Here is a 21,530-nt window from a genome sequence, read left to right as displayed (position 1 = left end):
TTTTTTTTTTTTTTTTTTTTTTAGTTAAAAGTAAAAAAAAAAAAAACTTTTTTACATGAACAAATATGTGAACCAACAACATTAAAGTTATTGTTAATATAGTTGCAAAAAAAATATTGTTAATATTAAATCCATATATATATATATATATATATATATATATATATATATATTAGAGAACATTAAATTAATTTATAAGTAGACTTTATATTGTGGTGCAAAGCTTGAATGAACACTACTCCAAGATTAATCCAATATGTTTATTTATTTAAATAAGTGTTTTAAGAAATTATATGTTGATAAAAATTAAAAGTTATCTTTTAATTAGACACGTACAGTCTTTTGAACTAAACAATGGAATACACACACATATATTAACTTCATATATTAAGGATCCTTATTTTTACTCTGATCCGGGCATATAATATGATAAAATTGACAATCTGGTCATGCTCAAGAGAAAATTCGAGTTAGATTCTCTAGGAGGAACGAAGGAGCAAAGGTTTTAAACCAAGAAGAAATGGGGAGGAGTAACTTGGAATGCAATATTATTCCTAATTGTTAATATAGGAATTTGACCTTATTTATGAAAAAAAAAAATGAGATTATGAAAGTCTTGAAGTCTAAGAAAGATAAACATTCATTCAAAAAGAAACATTAAGAATCGTTATGAACTTTTTGAAATATGTTTGGAGGCACTCAGATTTTGATTTTTCTCCTAAAGTGAGATCAATGTAAAATAAATTTAATAGTTCTTTTGCTAATTATAAAATAATTTGTTATAATGGTACACCTCTATATATGTTATTGACTTAGAAATAACCAATATTTATTGTTAATTATAAAGCAATATGGTATAACGGTATAGATTTCATACTCCAAGACCATTATGATCCCTCAGTTGAAATATTACACGTGCATAGTTGGTATTGGCTTGAAAATAACAACTATTTTCACTAATTGCAAAACAATATGTTATAATGGTCATAATTTCATATTTCAAGGCCATTATGCTCCCTTAGTTGAAATATTACACAAGTATAGATGATACATTGACTTGGAAATAGCTACTAAATTCGTTCATCATGTATAAAAACATGTTATTGATTTTTACAAAAAGTTTAAATTAAATAAATACAAATTACATTAAAGTTCTTCAATCGTTCAGAAGTTGCCCCGGTGTCGCCTCGGGTGATTGAAACTCTTCCCTTTGTTTACTTTATTTTTTCGCGCTCATTAATCTAACTCAATAATTCATCGTGAACAATCTACAAATTTTGATTAGATTAATCTTAAGTTCAATAATTTAGTTAAATATATTAAATTTGTAATCAAAATTTATAATAATCGACATGATTGTATATAATTAACTTCTTGAATATTTCCAGATTACTCTCAAAATTGTAGCTAGACAATGGTGGACATATCAACTTGCTAAAGTTGTGGGCTGGTTGTCTTTTGCTGGCTTCAGACCGTTAGCAGTTGGCTTTCCAGTTGGGGGTGGGGGCGCTGAGTTTCCAATAATGACCCCAGAGTAATCTCGAAGAACCACTTGCACTGTGGCATATTCGCAATTTATGCCAAATTTTAAGGTCAAAATTGGAAGTCTCTGGAGAGTGGAGAAAAAGCAAACAGTCCGTTCAAGGAGAACCGTGTGGTTCACGAAGCTTCGAGCGACACGTGCCACAGATCTTGCGGTAGGGAAATCGCCACGTATTGGCCTTGGACAAGCCACGTCACCACCACAAAATCATTAAAATAAAAAAAATATCAAGCTTAGAAATATCTAGAGAACGCTATAAATACCCCAGCAGCTCTTCTGATAATAAAACTTTCTGAATTCTCAGACACCAAAAAAAAAAAAAAAAAAGAGAAAAAAAGCTCGAAACAAATTCTGCAATCGTTCTAACGCATTTCTGGAAACGCTAAAGCTCGCAGCAAACGTAATCGTGAAAGAGAGAGGATCACTAGGATTTTGTGGAGTCTTGGTTACTGGAGGAATCGATTCTTGGCGTATGTCTCTTGAGAATACTGGGAGGTAAGCTAATTTGTTATCTATTTCTGGTTCTGCATTGAAAATTTTTCTTTTTGGGGTATAATCTGCGGCTTGTGTTCTAATCAGTTTCTAGATGCAACTGTGTGCTTCATTTTGCGATTTTATGGTCCGTATTTTTTCTAGTAATTTTGTATTCTCTGTTTGATCTGTTGCTGTCTTGGAACTTAGTAATTTAGGGCTTTGCAGTTTTATTTCATGATTATGGTCTGTTTTCTATACGGGGAACTGGGGAAGTGTTTTAATCTGTATTTACAGTGCTGAGTTAATACTGACGAGTATTTAAATTGCAAATTTGCAGCTAACTATTAGTGTATGATTCGGAATTGAACTGAGTTCATCCTTAGCTTGTGGTTATGAAATACGGAGGTCATAGATATTCTGGATTAGGTTACTCAGAGATTTTTTCCTTTTTGGGTTTGAAATTTTTGGGAAGTGTTCAATAAATCACTTATTAGTTTTGTATAATGGAGTTATTGAACTTTAAAAGTGAGCTATCAAACCATCAAATGAGAAAAATATATGCAATTGAACTATTTTTCTAATTTTTCAGTGAAATTTGATCATATGTCTTATTTCTTATGTACTTAGAGTTAGTTATAGATTTCAAAAATTTCTTAGGCTCAATTGTTCAATTGTACATTTTTATGTTCAATGACTTAATTGCAAAAAATAATAAATTCAAGAGTTTATTCGACATTTTTTCTAATTTTTTTTTTTTGTATTTCGTACTTCTTTAATTAATACGGGTAGAGACGTAAAATATACGGAATTCATAATGGATCGTCCACTTGCTTGATTTCTTGGTGGCTAAGAAAACTATGGGTCTTGGATTATTTAATTGAAAATTGCGGCTGAGGTACATTAGGTTTTAACTTATCAATTTCAACTTTTGTATGCTGGGGAGCTGATATTCCTGGAAACTGCATTTAAAAAATGGCAATTTTCTTTGCTTGGTCCTGAAGAATTATGCCTTCTCTGTTTCTTTTATTCCATAAAAACATCTTTCCAACCAAGAATAGAAACAGCATTTGTTTACTTCCAAACAATATAGAGTAGCAAACTAATACATATTTGCATTTACACCTATTGGCAAGGTAAATTTAGAATTGAATGAGTATTATTGTTCTGCTGATAACTATGGTGATGATTTTATCTCCTGTTCTAGTCGAGTTTCACACGTAATGTTTATTTGGCATTGTCAATGGACGCAACTTCTTGGAATTTGATCGTTGTTGGCAATTGATCCACGCTTTGGAAATATCTAACCTTGTTGTTCTTTCTTTGCAGAGATCAGGAAATGGCAGTAATTCAACAAACTCCTAACATGCCTTCTCTACCGGTGGATTATTCCAGAAAGAGGAAATCGAGGAGTAGAAGGAATGGGACTAAAGATGTAGCAGAAACACTTGCAAAATGGAAAGAGTATAATGAGAGGCTTGATTCTGTGGATGGTATGGGCAAGCCAGCACGTAAAGTTCCAGCGAAGGGATCAAAGAAAGGGTGTATGAAGGGAAAAGGAGGCCCGGAGAATGGGCACTGTAACTATAGAGGTGTTCGACAGCGAACATGGGGTAAATGGGTTGCTGAAATTCGAGAGCCAAATAGGGGTAGCAGGCTTTGGTTGGGTACTTTTGGCTCTGCTATTGAAGCTGCCCTAGCCTACGATGAAGCTGCAAGAGCGATGTATGGCCCTTGCGCACGTCTCAATCTTCCAAACCATACCTCATCAAAAGAATCATGCTCCCCAATGCTTCCAAATTCTACCTCATCAGGAGACTCCTCTTCTGCAGAATCTACTTCACCGCCTACTACATCAGCATCCGAGTCTACTACAGCTTCTAGCCTTTCTAACATATATCCCGCTAATAAAACAAAGGTTGAGAATGAGCATGGTGCATACAAGATAAAACATGAAGATGGCAGGATTGAATCAGGAATTGATGGGACGAGACCACCTTTCCAAGACACTGGCACACCAGTGAGTTCAATGAAGCAAGAACCGAAGAGAGAGCTTCTCGACTCTAATATAAAACAAACGGCTCCAGACAGAGCAAAACAAGAAGCAGCTAGTATTAATCATCAAGTAGACGCAGCACAAGATTTTCTGGATAACTTTTCATGGGATGAAATGTTTGATGTGGAAGAGCTATTAGGTGCTCTAGATACAACTGCCCCAAATGCTCCAGGTAGTTTTGCAAACATTGGACAAGGAGGGCAAGCAGCCTATAGTTATAGCCAATCTCCAAATTTGTCATCTCAGTTGCTTAAACCAGACGCTAGAGCACTGGGAAATCTACAGCCGATGGAGCAGTACGCTTCTGCAGGAGCCAATAATGGTCTCGACTTTCTGAAACCAGGGAGGCAAGAAGATAATGGTCTCGACTTTCTGAAACCAGGGAGGCAAGAAGATCTCAACTTCAGCTTGGACGACTTGAGTTTTCTCGAGCTGGATTCCCAATTGGGGGGGATTTGAAGCCACAAGATCTTGGTTGTGACATAATAGAGGGAAGCTAGAATAGCAGAAACAGATAGGGACTAGTTTTGCTTATAGTGTTCAAGTCTCTCCGAGTCTGCCAGACTTGGGTTAATAAGACATGAAAATTATAAGATTTTACTGGCTGTAGTTTTTCTTTTGAATACTTTTAACAGCATATCTAGCTGATTCTCTGCAAGTTTTTGGTTTGGAGAATTTAGCTGTTTAGATGGTGGCTGTGGTGTGTAGAGTATGGCACTGAAAACACATTCTTTATGTACATAAGTGCGATAGCACTAATCTAACATCGGTTAATTTTTTATTTTTTTTCCTGCAATGATCTAAAATTCAAGATGATATCCGCTTTTGTCTGTGTGCTCGAGTTTAGTATAATGTGCCCTCAGTTTTTGTAGAGGAGCAGTGGCTGTTACGGAGTTTTTTTTTTTTTTTTTTTTTTTCTTCTAATCACTCAGTTGAGTATGTCTAATCCAAGCCCAAACGTATTTTGTAAATAAGATTATAACCGAACTCAGGCCCGACTAGTGATTCTGATCCAAGTCCTTCAAGGCCACCATGAGGGCAAACTATATTATGGACCTTTGGTCCACATTCCATATGTGTATGTAGTTGTAGTTACTATATTATGTGATTGTGATTAATAAATCAATTATGTGTTTTTAAATAAATTAAAAGTATATAATAGATTAATTGTGGACACATAAGATGCACTTAACATATTAAGCGAAATTATTATGTGGAGCTGAGTCCAAAATACATAATTTACATAATGAATGTTCACAATTTGAATTTTTCATGTAAATTGTGATGGGTCTATGATATAACTATTGAACATATTATGTCTATAGTTAATAAATTATGTACTTTCAATGTATTTACAAGTAAATAATATGTTAATTGTTGAGACATAATTTTTGAATTAAAATTTACAATGTAAAGTAAATCATGGTCCATGGTATAATAATTGCACGATAAGATCTTTCCTTTTTCTTTTTCTTTTGTTTGATAATTCAAGATTCTTCGTTTTTGCCAAATTATATCTTCAACCTTATGAATTTGTCTATGATGAGGTAAATCGAGTAAATTTATATTCACACACAAGGAGTTTAATCTAAACGTAAACCCCCAATATTCGTATAGGAATTGAGCATTTACTTTATCGTTGAAAGCAAATCTTAAGTGATGGTTCTTTGTCCGTGATCATAATGAAGAATTAATCCTTTGTTGTTCATATTCGATGTCCAAGCCTCCATGGAGTGTGTGGTATGTGTGTGACTGTGTGTATATATGTATGTATATATATTCATGCCATGTCATGGCAGTGCTTCTTCTCTTTAAATTTGATAATTTAATTGATTTTTTTTGGAGTTTAATAACTAAAACTTAATTCCATTTTTCTAAATAAAGTAAGGGTTCATCTGATCATTATCTATTTTGGTTATTGTTGGTGCACCTTACAATTTGGCAAATTGTTGTGTTCATGCAACTTGAATTGGTTACGATAATGTATAAATCTAATTAATACAACATGCAAATTAAATAATTAGGAAATTAGTAAATTAAAATAAAATTGAGATATAACACACAGATTTGCAACAACCTTATATTAATTACCAGCTCTATATATATTGCAAAGTTCTAGAACAAATTCTGGAATATTAATGATCTCTCTGTCAACTCAAGACTGCTTTGAAACCAAAATCAAGTTGCAAATTAAAGCCCAATTGTCAAGTTGATATACAAATTGATGACCCAAAAAAACCTAAAGAACGAAAACAGGAGAAAGATTTGGCAAATTGTCAAAAAAAGGATCCCAATTTGAACTCACATACACATGATACACAACAACTTTCCCTTTTATGTTTTTATTTTTGTTTTTAATGCGTTTTCTATATGTTAGGTTAAAATGTTGTATGTTCAGTTGTATTTGATAAATAAAAGTCAAATATAAAATTCACCAAAATGTTAAGATATATATCGAGATACGAGATCATTATGTCAAGACAAGAACAAAGATAAAATGAAAAACCACTCGATTTGCTATTTCCTGTCAACTCATGTTAACCACTTATACAAGTTAATTAAAGTTCAATAACTTATTGTATGTGTGTGTATATAGTATGTGATATGATGATTTTAATAGGAGATTTACTTTTTATTGCCCCATATAACAAAGTTATTGACCCATTTCTAGTCCGTTTTTAACTTATTTTTTAAAATGGATTAAAATTCAACTTGATGAAAGTGACTAATTGTAATAACAAAACAAATAGTCTAAATAAGTGGAGATATAAAATGTTACGGAGTACTTTTTAAATTGCCTTTTGAAAACCCAAATTTACACTAAAATAGTACAAGTATTCAATGTGTTACAAAGCTGAGTTGTATAATTTGTAGGTACATCTCTTTTTTGAAACTCTAGGTACTTCTCAAAAACAATAAAATATATCACTTATTAACTACATTAGTGGCCAAGACCTGTTGGTCTAGTGGCACCTGGTTGCACTCCCATATGGAAGAGAGTGGTTCTCGCCTCAGTGGAGACGATTGTTGACTCTTTGTGCTTTAATAGGTTGAGAAAGTAGCTATGATGAATAGATACTACATTATATATGTCAACTCAAATTCGACTCACTCTCTTTGAAAGTTTTTATTAGCCTTCTCTATTTGAGCATACCAACTATGGACAATATATCTAGACTAGTTTATCTCATTGTGCTCCTTTTCCGATAGGGTTACAAAACGAGTTTTATAAAAACACCATTGTGATCCTTTTCCGATAGGGTTACAAAACGAGTTTTATACAAAACATACATTCAAATAGTAGTTGTGAACTTTCTCGTAAATCAAAGATTTTTTCGCAAGACATTTAATACTCAGAAAAAAAAAACAAAAAACAGTGCTCTTAAGTCTTAAATTTGCAATACATGTATAGATTATGTATTACTAATTTTATTTAAACGTCTCAACCAATCTAACCAAGTTGCATTATTCAATTCTTTTCCATTTTGAAGTCCAAAATTGTGCAATAATGTGTGATGGCCGTTGAATGAAATGTGCATTGAACAAAGGCCAAAGCTTATCAGATAAACTTGCTACAAATATAATTTATTTCCATTTGTACTTATTTTTGCTATAGATCGGATTTAATTATAAGAAAAAATTGATGGTTTTATTTGCTCAAATGGCAAAAGGAAATTGCAAGTAGGGCTTGTGGTTGGAGAAAAGCCAACTTTCACTTCAAATAGAAACGAAAACGTTGAAAAGACTTGTTAGTATACGCAATTTGAACATTAAATATAAAGTTTCCATTTCTGCGAGCCCCCAATTCTTATTCATTTTCATAATTTATGGACCGTTCATTATTGTTGATCACTAATGTATTGCTTTGTGTGATTTCTGATCCATTTGCTTTTGGGGATATGATGAGGGAAACTGACCTGGTCCACACAACTGTGTGATTTGAAAAGTGTATCATCAATGATAACTTAGGGACAAAATAGAGTTGTATGAGAATGAAATATTAGGGAAAAAAACTAAATGGAGTTGATGAAATAAAACTTTAATGCAAATTACATAAATTTAGATTACAAAATACAAATTGTGTTAACTAAAAAGAAGTTTTAAATTACACATGGTTCGGTTAAGATTGGTTACTATTCAATAACTTTTTTCTTTTTTGAAACATCCTGTTGTTTCTCTACTTACAATCAACTCCGTTCTCATTCATGCATACATGCAATAGTAGTTAGGACGCCAATGCCCCTAGGCATAAGAGCGAGCCTATAGATGACGGGTCCCTTGTACGGTCACATATACGATTACTTACTCTATATAGTATACATTTTGCGATTTATCTTATCCATAAGACTTCAAGATAATTGTGTAATAGATCGAGACGCTAGTGATGGGGAATTATTCAAAATTATATAATTAGGTTGTCAATCTCATGCTCTAATACTATTTGGACCAGCATCATATGATGATTCAATTACAATATAATTCATAGCAATTGTATTACACTCCATAGTATTTTAATTTGTATTATCCCATTTTTTAATCAATATTATATTTAAATATTTTTAAACATCAATTTGAAATAACACTTTATCATTTTTTTTGAAAGCCAACTTATAATTTTTTTTAATATAATCCAAACTTAACCAAAAATAATAATAATAAAACATGGAGTACTTAGAAAGTCTATGAAAAAGTTGATGGACAAAAACTAGTAGCAAAAGAAAGATAAATTACCAAGTTGAAGGTACTACTGTATATGAGCAGTAAATTTAATGACAAGTGTGACATGCCATTCATATGCTTTTAATTAAAGTGTAATTCTTGGTTTTGTACCAAAATATTCCTACTAGCAAGCATCCTGTCTAACATAATCAAATAATTAATTTGTATATAATATTTCAAGTTGAGGAGAGTTTCCGGTGAGAACAGACTCAGCTCCTTAAGTAAAAAGTGACGATTAATCTTTTCTATCTATTTAGGTCGATCAACAGTTGAGATGTTCAACTGAGAGCGACATCCTCCTACAAGGAGCGACAATTGATCTCAACTACCCATTAAGTTTCAAATGAAAACCGCTCATAAGAAGTAATTACAGATATCAACCGCTCATTCATCAATGGTTTAATGTTTTTGTTTTTTTTTTGTTTTTTTTTAAAGAGTCAATTTTACCGTACCACACTTATTTTAAGTTTACAATATTTATAAATTAAAATTGACACTACTATACCTTTTTTTTTCTCTCTCTCTCTTTCTTTTAATAAACAACCTTCTATCTATTGTTCATCTAACTAAATGGATAGAACATACCGGTCTTCACTTTTTACTTGAAAGTTAGCTCTCACATGAACATTCCTATATACGGAGTATATACTTTTAATTATATTTTTAATTTTGGTTTTAATTAATTCCTAGCATTTACCTTTTCAAAATAATGACTAATTGGCTAGCTTTTGGAAGGATGAATGTCCTGATGGTATCAATTACTTTTCTTATATCAAGTATAAAGTCCATTGGTCTAGTGCATGCAATGATTTTACATGCATCAACTTGCATCAAACAATGATACCCAATTCCTTACAATTTGAAAAGCTTACTTACATTTTATACATTAATATATACTCAATAGTTACGAATTGATTTCTTTTACCAAATGAATGATGTATTTCTTGCCAATTAAAAAGTTAAACGGATAATTTGAGTATATATTTATTATTTATATAATAATATGCTTAACATATGGGTACGTGATAGTCATTTTTAAATTTTATTTTGGTCTTTTATATATAACTAGAGTAACATACAAACTTATCTTCTCCTTTGATTATAGGTATAATTTTATATATACACCCAGGAATTGAAAGTAAAAACACTAAAAAAAATTTAGACAAACTCATATCAACCGAATATGATGTCTTGTACGTGCAGAGTTCGTGTCAATTATGATTGTGATTAGTAGCCATTCAATTTACACAAAAATTTGTTTCTTGTTAAATATGCTTGACGGAATAGATCCAGACCCAATCTAAGATATCTTGAGTGCCTTTACAATTGATGGTGATTAGCACTCCTTGTGTGATGTGGTGATGAAAGTATATCATCTAAATAATCATTTTCTAGCTAACTCTACTCTTTTGAAATTAAATCGGATTATATTCCTAACACAACGCTAATTATATTCACGACGAATATTTCAAAATTGGAATGTTAAATTAAAAGCAAACCCCACGTTATAAGTGAATCCCTGAAATCATTCATCCAGCCTACTCGTTATAATGAGTATTCCGCTTAAAATAATCAGACTTGACCGTCCTTTAACATTCCCCAACGCCCACGTTATAAGTGAATCCTTGAAATCATTCATCCAGCCTACTCGTTATAATGAGTATTCCGCTTAAAATAATCAGACTTGATCGTCCTTTAACATTTCCCAACGCCCACGTTATAAGTGAATCCTTGAAATCATTCATCCAGCCTACTCGTTATAATGAGTATTCCGCTTAAAATAATCAGACTTGATCGTGTTATAATGAGTATTCCGCTTAAAATAATCAGACTTGATCGTCCTTTAACATTTCCCAACGCCCACGTTATAAGTGAATCCTTGAAATCATTCATCCAGCCTACTCGTTATAATGAGTATTCCGCTTAAAATAATCAGACTTGATCGTCCTTTAACATTTCCCAACGCCCACGTTATAAGTGAATCCTTGAAATCATTCATCCGGCCTACTCGTTATAATGAGTATTTCACTTAAAATAATCAGACTTGACCGTCCTTTAACATTTCCCAACGCCCACGTTATAAGTGAATCCTTGAAATCATTCATCCGGCCTATTCGTTATAATGAGTATTCCGCTTAAAATAATCAAACTTGACCGTCCTTTAACATTTCTCAACGCACATATTATAAGTGAATCCTTGAAATCATTCACCCTACTCATTATAACGAGTATTCCGCTTAAAATAATTAGACTTAGCTTGACCGTCCTTTAAAAACTCTATACGCCTAAGATTTTTACCGTCGAACATAATAACTAAGGCTCCTGAATGTTTGAAGTTGCTCCATACCTAATGTCAATAATTGAACCCTAAACCTTTAGTTAAGGATGGATGAGTCCCTTCCATTCAACCACACCCCAAGTAGCTCTTGACATAATATTATCTCATTAAGTTACTATATTTTTTTTTATTTAGTGATGGAAATCAGTCAATTTATAACTGAAAGATTCATCAAGAAGTGACGAATCATGAGGAAAAAACAACATTTTCCTTTTCAAAATTCAAAATAAAAATGGTACCAACTAACGGGGCCCTTGATTAGTTATTCGAACAGGCAAAGGAAAACCTCGGATAACGTAGCACCGTATGTTGTAGTAAAAAGTGACAAATTAAGGTGATATCGATCACGTAATTATAATGAAAAACTAGGGGCAAATGTCATTCACATACTGTCCAAATAAGTTTTTTGCAACTTGATCATCAACTTGCAGTCTCCCGGCGTGAGCTTTTGCGCTAACCTCTCCATCTCTCTCTCTCTACTGTGTTTTTTTGAGGTTTTTATTCTCAAAAAGTCCGAAGAAATATCAACTAGACAATCGTTAATAATATTCCTAATTATCTCTCTCCCTTTCTCTCTCTCTATATATTTTGTATGAGTTTATATGTAATCGCCATATATTCAATTCTATTCTCTCGTATCTCAAAGTGCAAGCAAATGCCTACTACAGTTCACTGCCATATATCCGATTCGCACCACCACCTCTCCGCCGCTGTCGNAAATGTCATTCACATACTGTCCAAATAAGTTTTTTGCAACTTGATCATCAACTTGCAGTCTCCCGGCGTGAGCTTTTGCGCTAACCTCTCCATCTCTCTCTCTCTACTGTGTTTTTTTGAGGTTTTTATTCTCAAAAAGTCCGAAGAAATATCAACTAGACAATCGTTAATAATATTCCTAATTATCTCTCTCCCTTTCTCTCTCTCTATATATTTTGTATGAGTTTATATGTAATCGCCATATATTCAATTCTATTCTCTCGTATCTCAAAGTGCAAGCAAATGCCTACTACAGTTCACTGCCATATATCCGATTCGCACCACCACCTCTCCGCCGCTGTCGCGGCGGCGACGACGGCGGTGAGGATACAGAAGCAGCCGCCGTTGCCGACGTGGACGGTGGTGGTCCCAGACAGCTTGCTGCAGTACCACGTCCACGCGGTGGGGCCCAACCAGTGCTGCTCCGCGGTGGTGCAGGAGGTGTCCGCCCCGCTGGACGCCGTGTGGGCCCTGGTCCGCCGCTTCGACAACCCGCAGGCCTACAAGCATTTCCTGAAGAGCTGCCACGTCATCGTGGGCGACGGCAGCAGCGTGGGCACGCTCCGCGAGGTGCGCGTGGTGTCCGGCGTCCCGGCCGTCTCCAGCACCGAGCGCCTCGATATCCTCGACGACGAGCGACACGTGTTCGGCTTCAGCGTCGTCGGCGGCGACCACCGCCTCCGCAACTACCGCTCCGTCACCACTCTCCACCACCGCGCCGCCGCAGATTCCGAACACCACAAGACGGTCGTCGTGGAATCCTTCGTCGTCGACGTCCCGCCGGGGAATACTAAGGAAGAGACGTGCGTCTTCGTTGACACCATCGTGCGGTGCAATCTCCAGTCGTTAGCGCAAATCGCGGAAAGCTCCGGCAAGAATAATCAAAACATCGTCAAATCTTCTTGTAATTAATTCATAAGTAAATTAATCATATGAACAATGTAAACATGGTTTCATTTTAACTACTTTTCCGTTTCCATTTTTTATCTTGACGATGATCCGCACACTTTTTGTTCTAAATTCCTTTGTTATTAGCATCTGTACTAGATCTTCAACTGCAAGAACTGAGGTACAATTAGTGTTGTAAATCGCTAGATGTAAATTAATATTAATGTCTTTATTATTATTTTTTTGTTACAAAGAATCATATTGTAGTCACTATTCAATGGTGGGCACAGTGTATACCTCATATTGTGACTCTAGTTGACAAATGATAAAATAGTATAGGTTACTCATAATTGATCGGCTCAAACTAAGAAGGTTACAAGGAGGTAAATCAATATTAGTTACCAAACTAATAACATTATCAACTTGGTTGAAGTTGCACTCATATAATACATCATATTACATAAATTTTATTGCTTTATAATCAAAATTTAATTGAATATGCCATATTCTACCGTACAATATTTTGATTTAGTTGTGCTCTTAAGTAAAAAAAAACTCTCAATAATCCTAGATGATAAAATATCACAAGAAGACAAAATCAATATAAATTGTCCATAATTAATCAGTACGGTTCAATATAATAAAAAAAAATTAAATTATGATGGTAATGTGTGTAATGATCATAACTTCGTAACCGACACCATTACATCGGTGTTCACGCATTCGTCCAATATTAATGTATTGTAGTAAAAAAATATTACCCTTTTATGATTATAATATATATGTACATTTGTACAAGTTGAACGTGTCGGTTCCAAATTGAAGCCAAATGGGCGAGTTTGTCCAAAAAAATTTGTTATTTTTATTTATAAACTTAACTTCTAATATTTATTCCTTGACATACATGATAATAAAATTATATCATAAATTTTAAAAATATAATTCACTTACTACTCAAATAAAAAATAAAAATGAGCCAATTAAGCATTGCCATGTTAAGAAAAGAAGGTAGCATCACTCATATTGTTTGTCAAATTAAAGGGATCTAAATTATAGTAAAATTCAAGCTAGAATGCGCACTATATATATAAAGCTCTGCAAGGTCTGGGAATCAACTTATATGTGTGCGCGCACGTTAAGTAGTTCTGGGTCAAAATTTTGTCAAATAAAAGTTGAACTATGTGACAATTGAAGCTGAATCTGAATTAATCTTACAATAGTAATAATACTTGATGTCATACGTCGTACATGGTATTTTTAGTATAATTTACCTATTTTCTATGATTTATGAATTTTTATACGATATTTTGATTTTTCCAATACGTACTCTTGAGTTATGGATGCGAATCGTTAAAAAAAAAAAAGAAAAAAAAAGAGCAAGTTGGAGTTGTTTTTTGTTTCCTTTTGGGTGTGGGGGCTTTCATTTTCAATGGCATTATTATTCTATATGAGTTTGTATATTCGATGGGCAGGTGAATTTCATGGCAAGTTGAGGTGCAAGTTGGGGGGAGCAAAGGGGCTTTTAACTCTTAATTTCCTCGTGTTTACACATGCTTTCAGTACTACTTGTAGGTTTTCAATTTTTCCTTTAGTATCTAATTCTGTGACTTTTTTTCTTTCTTTTTTTGGGTGGGGGGTGGGGGTGGGGCGAGGGGGTGAAGGGAGGGTGGGGGTGTAAATTAGGTTTAATTTGGCTATACCCATCACGAGAAAGTCATGCATGCACGTAATTTAAATTTGACTTCCTCACATATTTGGACCGACTGACCAAGATTTAAAAGGCCCATGTATGGGTTGGGTTGATAATTAATCTGCATTATATTTTGGAAGACTACTAGCTTAGCCCAAGTTGTGTTGATGATTCACACATACATCCCAATAGGTTTGTATTGGGCCATATTAGTTAAAACCAAGCTATATATATATATATATGTGTGTGTGTGTGAGAGAGAGAGAGAGAGAGATTCACTTAAGAACAAATTCATAAGTAAAAAGTGATGATAAATAGATCGATCAACGGTTGAGGGTGTTGAAAGATAAAGATAAAATGGGAGAAGTCAATTTTGTAATATTAACCACGTATTTTGTTTATTAAAATTTGTAACCATTGATAAATCATGATGTGCGGCTTTGATTAGTCTTCAAACTTTACAATAATATCATGATCTCATTTGAACTCCCATCCCTTGTAAAAAGTGTGAATTAATTTTATTTTCGCAAATACAGTACATTTTCGTAATTAGTCCGATCTTTTGTTGCACATTTGCAAATTACTAATAGTACACTTATGATCTATAATTGTACACTCAAGTGTATGTATTATTAGTTATCCGCATATAGACTATCAAGTGTTTCCCAATAAAGTTTAATAATTTCTAAAATATCATAACATTTTTCTTCATTTTTTCTTTACTTTCCAGTCATTAATCAACCTAGCTAAATGATATCCACACTTATTACTGAAGATATATGATCCTTCTTTTATATATACAATAATGTTGTACACACACCCCTATTTGTAAGATTCACTTTGGACAAGGATATAAGGCCAAATCACAATCAATGCTACATTGGTATGGATAAGACCTGGCCTACTGATAAATTAAAGTCAATGAGAAATCTGATTTCACTTTATAACAAAGTTGGTTGGTCTATTAATTTTATACTAATTATTACTGCTAAATATCTGCTTGCCAAACGACAAAGCCATACTTATCAGTTAATTTATAAATGTGTCCCACATATATAATAGAGTGACTAGAACATAATTCACGTACTAGAACATTAAATTTTAATTTTTGTTAATATTATCTTAATCAAGCATATCAAACAAAATTTTCTTAATTAGTATAAATGGACTATTACATATGAATGAGATATATTTAATGCACATCCTCGGTAGTAATCATGTGTACGTTATCATTTTGTAAATCAAAGTTACTTTTTACAATTGTTTGAAAATGATTTTTATTGGTTTTTTTTCTTCTTTTTTTTTTTCTACTTTAATTGAAGGATATATATTTGGTTGCTCAGGCAACAAATAGTATAAACAAAAAAAATGTAAATAAATAAAAAGGAGTCTTTCTAAGTATCTATCAAGCTAAGCAAGGGCCCCTCATCTTTACTAATCAAAGCTTAATGAGTTGTGTTTCACAATCCACCTGGTTGGTTAATAATAATATTATTATAATAAAATATCCACTTTTATGCTACATGTTAATCTATGTTTGGTGCTTTTAATCATTATATATTTTAATGAAAATATCTCACAATTAACAATTTGTTTAATATACCCAATATTCAATATTTGATAATTACTTTTGAGTTTTGATTAGGTTAGATTTCAATTATTGTCAAATAGTATATAAAATATTTCAATATAAAACAATTTTTTTGAATATCGCCTAAAGAAATAGTGAGAAATCCTTGTTTAATGAAGATGAACAAAAGTGGCGTTTAATTAAACTAATTATTACACGATGAGAATGTGTATTGGGTTAATTTCGCTTCTAGCTAGCTAGTAATAACTAACAAACTACACATGATAGTAAATCGCTCCTGGATACTTCATTCATCCATTGTTACCCTTTAACATGAGACACCATTTATAAAAGTCGCACCTCCAACATTGCAAGTTGCATTAGTAATCAACTTACTAACTATCTAAATCTACTAGATTAAGAATGAGAATAATTCACTATGGAAAAGAGCAATCGAGTGAGTATAGCAAACCTCCAAATGCATAAGTTGTGTGTACTAACTTCAATTTATAGATTAGCTAAATTCATCACAATTCAATTCACAACCATTAAAAGCGGATAAAAATATAATGTAATTAGTGAAGATATACCTAATGTATAAATTTGGCTTTCCTAAATTCACTATATCTGATATGCTATGTCCATTGAATTTCTATATGATAATTTAATTTAATTTAATTTATTTTTTAAACTTATGATTCGTCATTTAATATGCGTCCAGTTATCATTGTCGAATTGCTATACATCTAAGCACACAAAATATTTAAAAATTACGAAGTAAGAATTTTTCCACTTGTTTATCCATGTCACTTTGCAAACCCATCATTTCAAGGGTGGGGTTAGTTAGAGACTGCAAGTTTAATTTTTTATCAATAATATTTCATAATAATCCATTACACATAATCTTTTATTGGTATGAGCATTAAAAAAAAAGATGAATAGAGACAATCACAAATAATTGAAGATTCTCAAAGTTCACTCCCAATTTGGTCATTCAAGAAACATGGAAACAAATTAATTCCCCCCAAAAAATCAACACAAATGAAAATGATATCATGAAAAGTTTGTGGTTTCAATCAAATTGAGAATGTAAGTAAATATGCCATTTAAATCAACCACAATTTGTGCATGTGCTTTTAGCAACTTGGACCACTTAGTTTGCATTCACAAAATTTTAAAAAATCTGCAGAATTTAATATGATTAAATTAATATCATAAGATTTTTATATAACTATTTCATCAAGAAGTGTATTGTTCAATAATTGGGCTTATTCCAAGGTGTTAGTGTTTCGAGAGTGAAGAAGTGATTAAGTAAAAAATTGTGAAAGAGACAATCATAGTGGAATAATTGTACAAGTACTTCAGTGTAGTATAACATTCCAAACATGTGTAGAGCTCGGAAGGGCAAAGCACATGAGAGTGAGATGGTGTATACTCGGGATAATGTATTTATTAATATCAATTATCTCACTAATTTAACTAAGAGATATTTGGTAAATAACTCTTAGCTGATTGGGTTAGAAAGTTTGACTAATTGATAGTATTAGCTGGGTTAGAGTGTTTGACTAATTATTTTTCATGGGAGATTGGAAGAAAAAGTGGTGTAGATAAACTATTTTACCACTTGTGTTATTTCTTAATTATTACGAAGTATTAATTTTCTTATTTTGTAGAGTCATATATGTCTTTATACTCGTTATTCCGTACAATTTTAAAACCAGCTAAACAATAGAATTAGTATTTCGAGTAATTTTTTTTTACCAATCAAATAATGAAATTATCTTCATAATAACTATTTTCCATAAAATTTCAATTTCATTTCTTTTTAAATATTTTCCGTAAATCAGGCGTAAAAGTGAGAGAAAAAAAATCCATTTTCGGATTCCAACTTTTTGTACAGACGGGTACAGGTCCAGATTTTCATCCGGGATTCCTTCCACAAATGCCATCTTTCGTGCGCCACGGGTATGGCACGCGCTCCGTCCCGATAATTAATCGAGGTCATCCACGTGGCCACTGATCTAACGGTGGCCATACTTCCGAACTCCATTCCTATATCTCATATTATCTTCCGCCCACTCCCCATTTCTCCGCACTGATACCATTCTCTCTCTCTCTCTCTCTCACTCTCTCAATTCTCTCTCCGCCGATACATACACACATCCGTCGATATGCAAGCCATGCTTCTCAAAGCAGCTACGGCTTTTCCTCTGTTGAATTCCCATGGGGATAATCTGAGTCCCCTGTTTTCCTCTGCTTCGTCGCTGAAAGGTCTTCCGGCCAAGGCCGGGAATGGAAATGCGCTCGTGGTTTGTGCTTCCAAGGGCTCGAACAACAAGCCGTTGACCGGCGTTATTTTCGAGCCGTTTGAGGAAGTGAAGAAGGAGCTCAGTATGGTGCCGAGTGGCCCTCAGACTTCTCTTTGCCGCCAGAAGTTCGTCGACGACTGTGAAGCTGCCATCAACGAACAGATCAAGTGAGTCTTCTCGAAATTTTTGCTTTGAATGCGTTTTTCTTCAGGAAAATTGGATATCTCGTTTGCTTTTTAGGAAATTGTTATAGATTTGCGTTTGTTGCTACTGGCTTGTCTACTGACTCTCTTTGATGCGATTGCAGCGTTGAGTACAATGTTTCGTATGTTTACCATGCGATGTATGCTTATTTCGATAGGGACAACGTCGCTCTCAAGGGTCTTGCCAAGTAAAAAATCTCTCAAATCTCTCACACTTAAACAGTTAAACGTGTATTCCTTTTTTGATACCTATTTAATACTATATAATCTTGGCTTGTTTTCATCTTCATAAAGGTTTTTCAAGGAATCTAGCGAAGAGGAAAGAGACCATGCTGAGAAACTGATGGAATATCAGGTGTTTGAACAAATGTCCCTTAGACATTTAAAAAAATTATTCATCCATTTTCTTATTTTTCTTTTGGCATTATTCTTTGTAATTAAGTGGGCGTAAGTAGTGCTAAGTTGCATCGTTTACCTGCATTAGAACAAAAGAGGTGGAAAAGTGAAGCTGCAGTGTATTGTGATGCCTCTCTCTGAGTTTGATGATGCTGAGAAGGGAGATGCATTGTATGGTAAGATTTGTTTCTTGACATTTTACCTTATCCTTTTGAATTTTGCAGTCATATGCCATAGCTTTTATGTTATCTTGTAAATGTGTGGTTCCCTAATTTTGATGTCAGTGGATACATTCAAATTTCTCTAACCAAAAACTGACAACTTTGGGACCATATTTAGCTTGTACTTTGTGGAAATCGAACCTGTTTTCTGGAGTTGTCAATTCCATGTAATAGTGTAGATGCATTGCCCTATGGGTCAATTTTCTATGGACTTCTGTAAGGATATAGTTCATATGTACTTAATTCACATTTTTTACATTACATTTATGCTGTTATTGATTTATAGGTGTTTTCTTCACATTTTTTACATTACATTTATGCTGTTAATGATTTATAGGTGTTTTTGCAACCGAATATGTTATAATTCAACTTATGTGCAAAGTATGTGTAAAGATGTTGGTTTGAATGTAGGCCTCTTAGAACTACATTTCCTGTTACGGATTATGGTTCACAGTTCTAATTCACAACACATAGACATGCTTCCAATTCAACAAATGAATTTGCTTGCATAGATTTTGAGCTTTATTCTCACCTAGAGACAGATTAACTTGACATATTGTATGTGAATTTGTTTGACAGCCATGGAGCTTGCACTTTCCTTGGAGAAGTTGACTAATGAGAAGCTTCTAAATTTGCATGCTGTAAGAAATGCTCTACTTTTTGTGTTCAGTTAACTCTGTTTTTTGTTTTTCAGTATAGTAATAAATTCAATTATGGGCTATAGCTGAAATTGGTTTCTAAACTCATCATGAAGTTCCAACTTCTAGAAAATCTGTTTCATTTCGCAGAGAATCTTAAGTACAAGATTGGCTATACATATTACTTTATGTGCCTTGGGTTGATATACCTCATCTCTACACTTACAGGTGGCTGATCGAAATAATGATGTTCATTTGGCTGACTTTGTTGAAAGCGAGTTCCTACAGGAGCAGGTTTGCGCTTTTGTCATACACTATGCAGATGTCCCTAAGTACACATTAACTCTTACTGATTGAAGATTGTTTGCTACTTGTCCTGTTAGGTGGAATCAATCAGGAAGATATCTGAGTATGTGGCCCAGTTGAGAAGAGTGGGCAAAGGACATGGTATGTTCTCTGCTTCTATTACACGTCCCTTTCAAATAAATATGTATTCATGGTGTGATTTGAGAAGTTTGCTTAATCCGTCCTCTTACCATCTCTATCTGTTTGTGCTCTTAGGCGTGTGGCACTTTGACCAGATGCTCCTCCACGGGGAAGCAGTAGCTGCCTGATAGGAGAAACTTAACTATTTGACTTTCTGAATTGCTTGTTCCTCCCGGAGAATGATAATTTGCTCCCCATGATGGTATTAGAGATATTGGATGTTTTAGTTTCAGAAACTTGTGAAAAATGCTTATTAGGGAGACTAGTCTAGTCAATTAGTTTTGAGTTTCTATCATGTTTTGAGTGAGTTAGCTTCTTGTCTAGCTTGCTTCGACTCTTTGAGGTGTAGCTCAATTTGGAAAAGTACCAATCAAGCTTTTCTTCTTCTTCTTCTTTTTTTTTTCCTCCACTTAATGTCGCCATGTCAACAAACTACAAATTAGTGAAATTACCTTTGATCAAACCCTTTCTTGCAATAATATATCTTATTTAATAATAGAATAAACTTTCCATTACGGTAATAAAAATGGCAGTGCCTCAATTTCCATTTGAACAGTGGTTGATTTGGCACGACTCCATATATGGTGCAAGATTAGACCACAATCCCATATATGGAAGTAATTTAGATCAACCCGCACATATAGGCTATGTTTGCCACGAAAAGGTAGCTGAAAACTGAAAAGCTATAAGCTCGAAGCTGAAATCTGAAGAGCTGTTAAGCTAGCTGTTATGCTTAAAAGTGTTTGGTAAAATTAGCTTTTTGATAAGCTAATAAATGTAAAAAGACTAAAAAGGACATTTTCATACAATTTAAATAATTCTAAATTTAAATAGGTTTGTTTATATATTAAAATATAAAATAATGAAATCAATATATTTAAATAAAATATAAAGTAAGAACATATATTTGAAAATATATAAAGTAAAAAAAAAAATTTATAATTCATAAGATTAATTCATACAAAAATTAATGTTCAAACATAAATATCAAACTGAAATTACAACCAAACATAATGAAAAAAATGTCAAAAGAGTTTTAATTGAGAGGGGTAAAGGATGTCATTTATTTAAAATAATAAGGATAAAGATGGAAAAAAGTTAAAAAACTACTAGCTTATTTTGAAAAGCTACCCCAAGTAGCGTTTCAAAATAAGCTCTTATTTTAAGCTACTAGCTTATTTTGAGAACATTACCAAACAGAGCTTATAGCTTATTAGTAGCTTAAAATGAGCTATAAGCTCCTAAA

The 21,530-nt window shown here is 33.3% G+C and overlaps 3 protein-coding genes across 3 annotated transcripts; all 3 read left to right on the top strand.

The window, feature by feature from the left end:
* Nucleotides 1-1,847: 1,847 nt before the first annotated feature.
* LOC115999274 (dehydration-responsive element-binding protein 2C) lies at nucleotides 1,848-4,866 on the top strand. Its single transcript, XM_031239130.1, has 2 exons — nucleotides 1,848-2,038; nucleotides 3,344-4,866. Exons 1-2 carry the CDS (start codon nucleotides 2,016-2,018, stop codon nucleotides 4,527-4,529), a joined length of 1,209 nt encoding a protein of 402 aa, XP_031094990.1. The 5' UTR covers nucleotides 1,848-2,015; the 3' UTR covers nucleotides 4,530-4,866.
* Nucleotides 4,867-11,902: 7,036 nt separating this feature from the next.
* LOC115999686 (abscisic acid receptor PYL4) lies at nucleotides 11,903-13,024 on the top strand. The gene has a single exon (XM_031239551.1). It carries the CDS (start codon nucleotides 12,064-12,066, stop codon nucleotides 12,793-12,795), a length of 732 nt encoding a protein of 243 aa, XP_031095411.1. The 5' UTR covers nucleotides 11,903-12,063; the 3' UTR covers nucleotides 12,796-13,024.
* A 5,085-nt stretch (nucleotides 13,025-18,109) lies between these two features.
* Nucleotides 18,110-20,747, top strand: LOC115999685 (ferritin-2, chloroplastic-like). Its single transcript, XM_031239550.1, has 8 exons — nucleotides 18,110-18,507; nucleotides 18,648-18,731; nucleotides 18,838-18,898; nucleotides 19,028-19,115; nucleotides 19,740-19,801; nucleotides 20,027-20,092; nucleotides 20,182-20,245; nucleotides 20,360-20,747. Exons 1-8 carry the CDS (start codon nucleotides 18,203-18,205, stop codon nucleotides 20,410-20,412), a joined length of 783 nt encoding a protein of 260 aa, XP_031095410.1. The 5' UTR covers nucleotides 18,110-18,202; the 3' UTR covers nucleotides 20,413-20,747.
* The last annotated feature ends 783 nt before the right edge of the window (nucleotides 20,748-21,530 follow it).

Source organism: Ipomoea triloba, chromosome 12 (assembly GCF_003576645.1).
Source record: "Ipomoea triloba cultivar NCNSP0323 chromosome 12, ASM357664v1".
NCBI lineage: Eukaryota > Viridiplantae > Streptophyta > Magnoliopsida > Solanales > Convolvulaceae > Ipomoea > Ipomoea triloba.
Note: the sequence above shows the minus strand (reverse complement) of the source record. Positions and strands in the feature narration are given on the sequence as shown.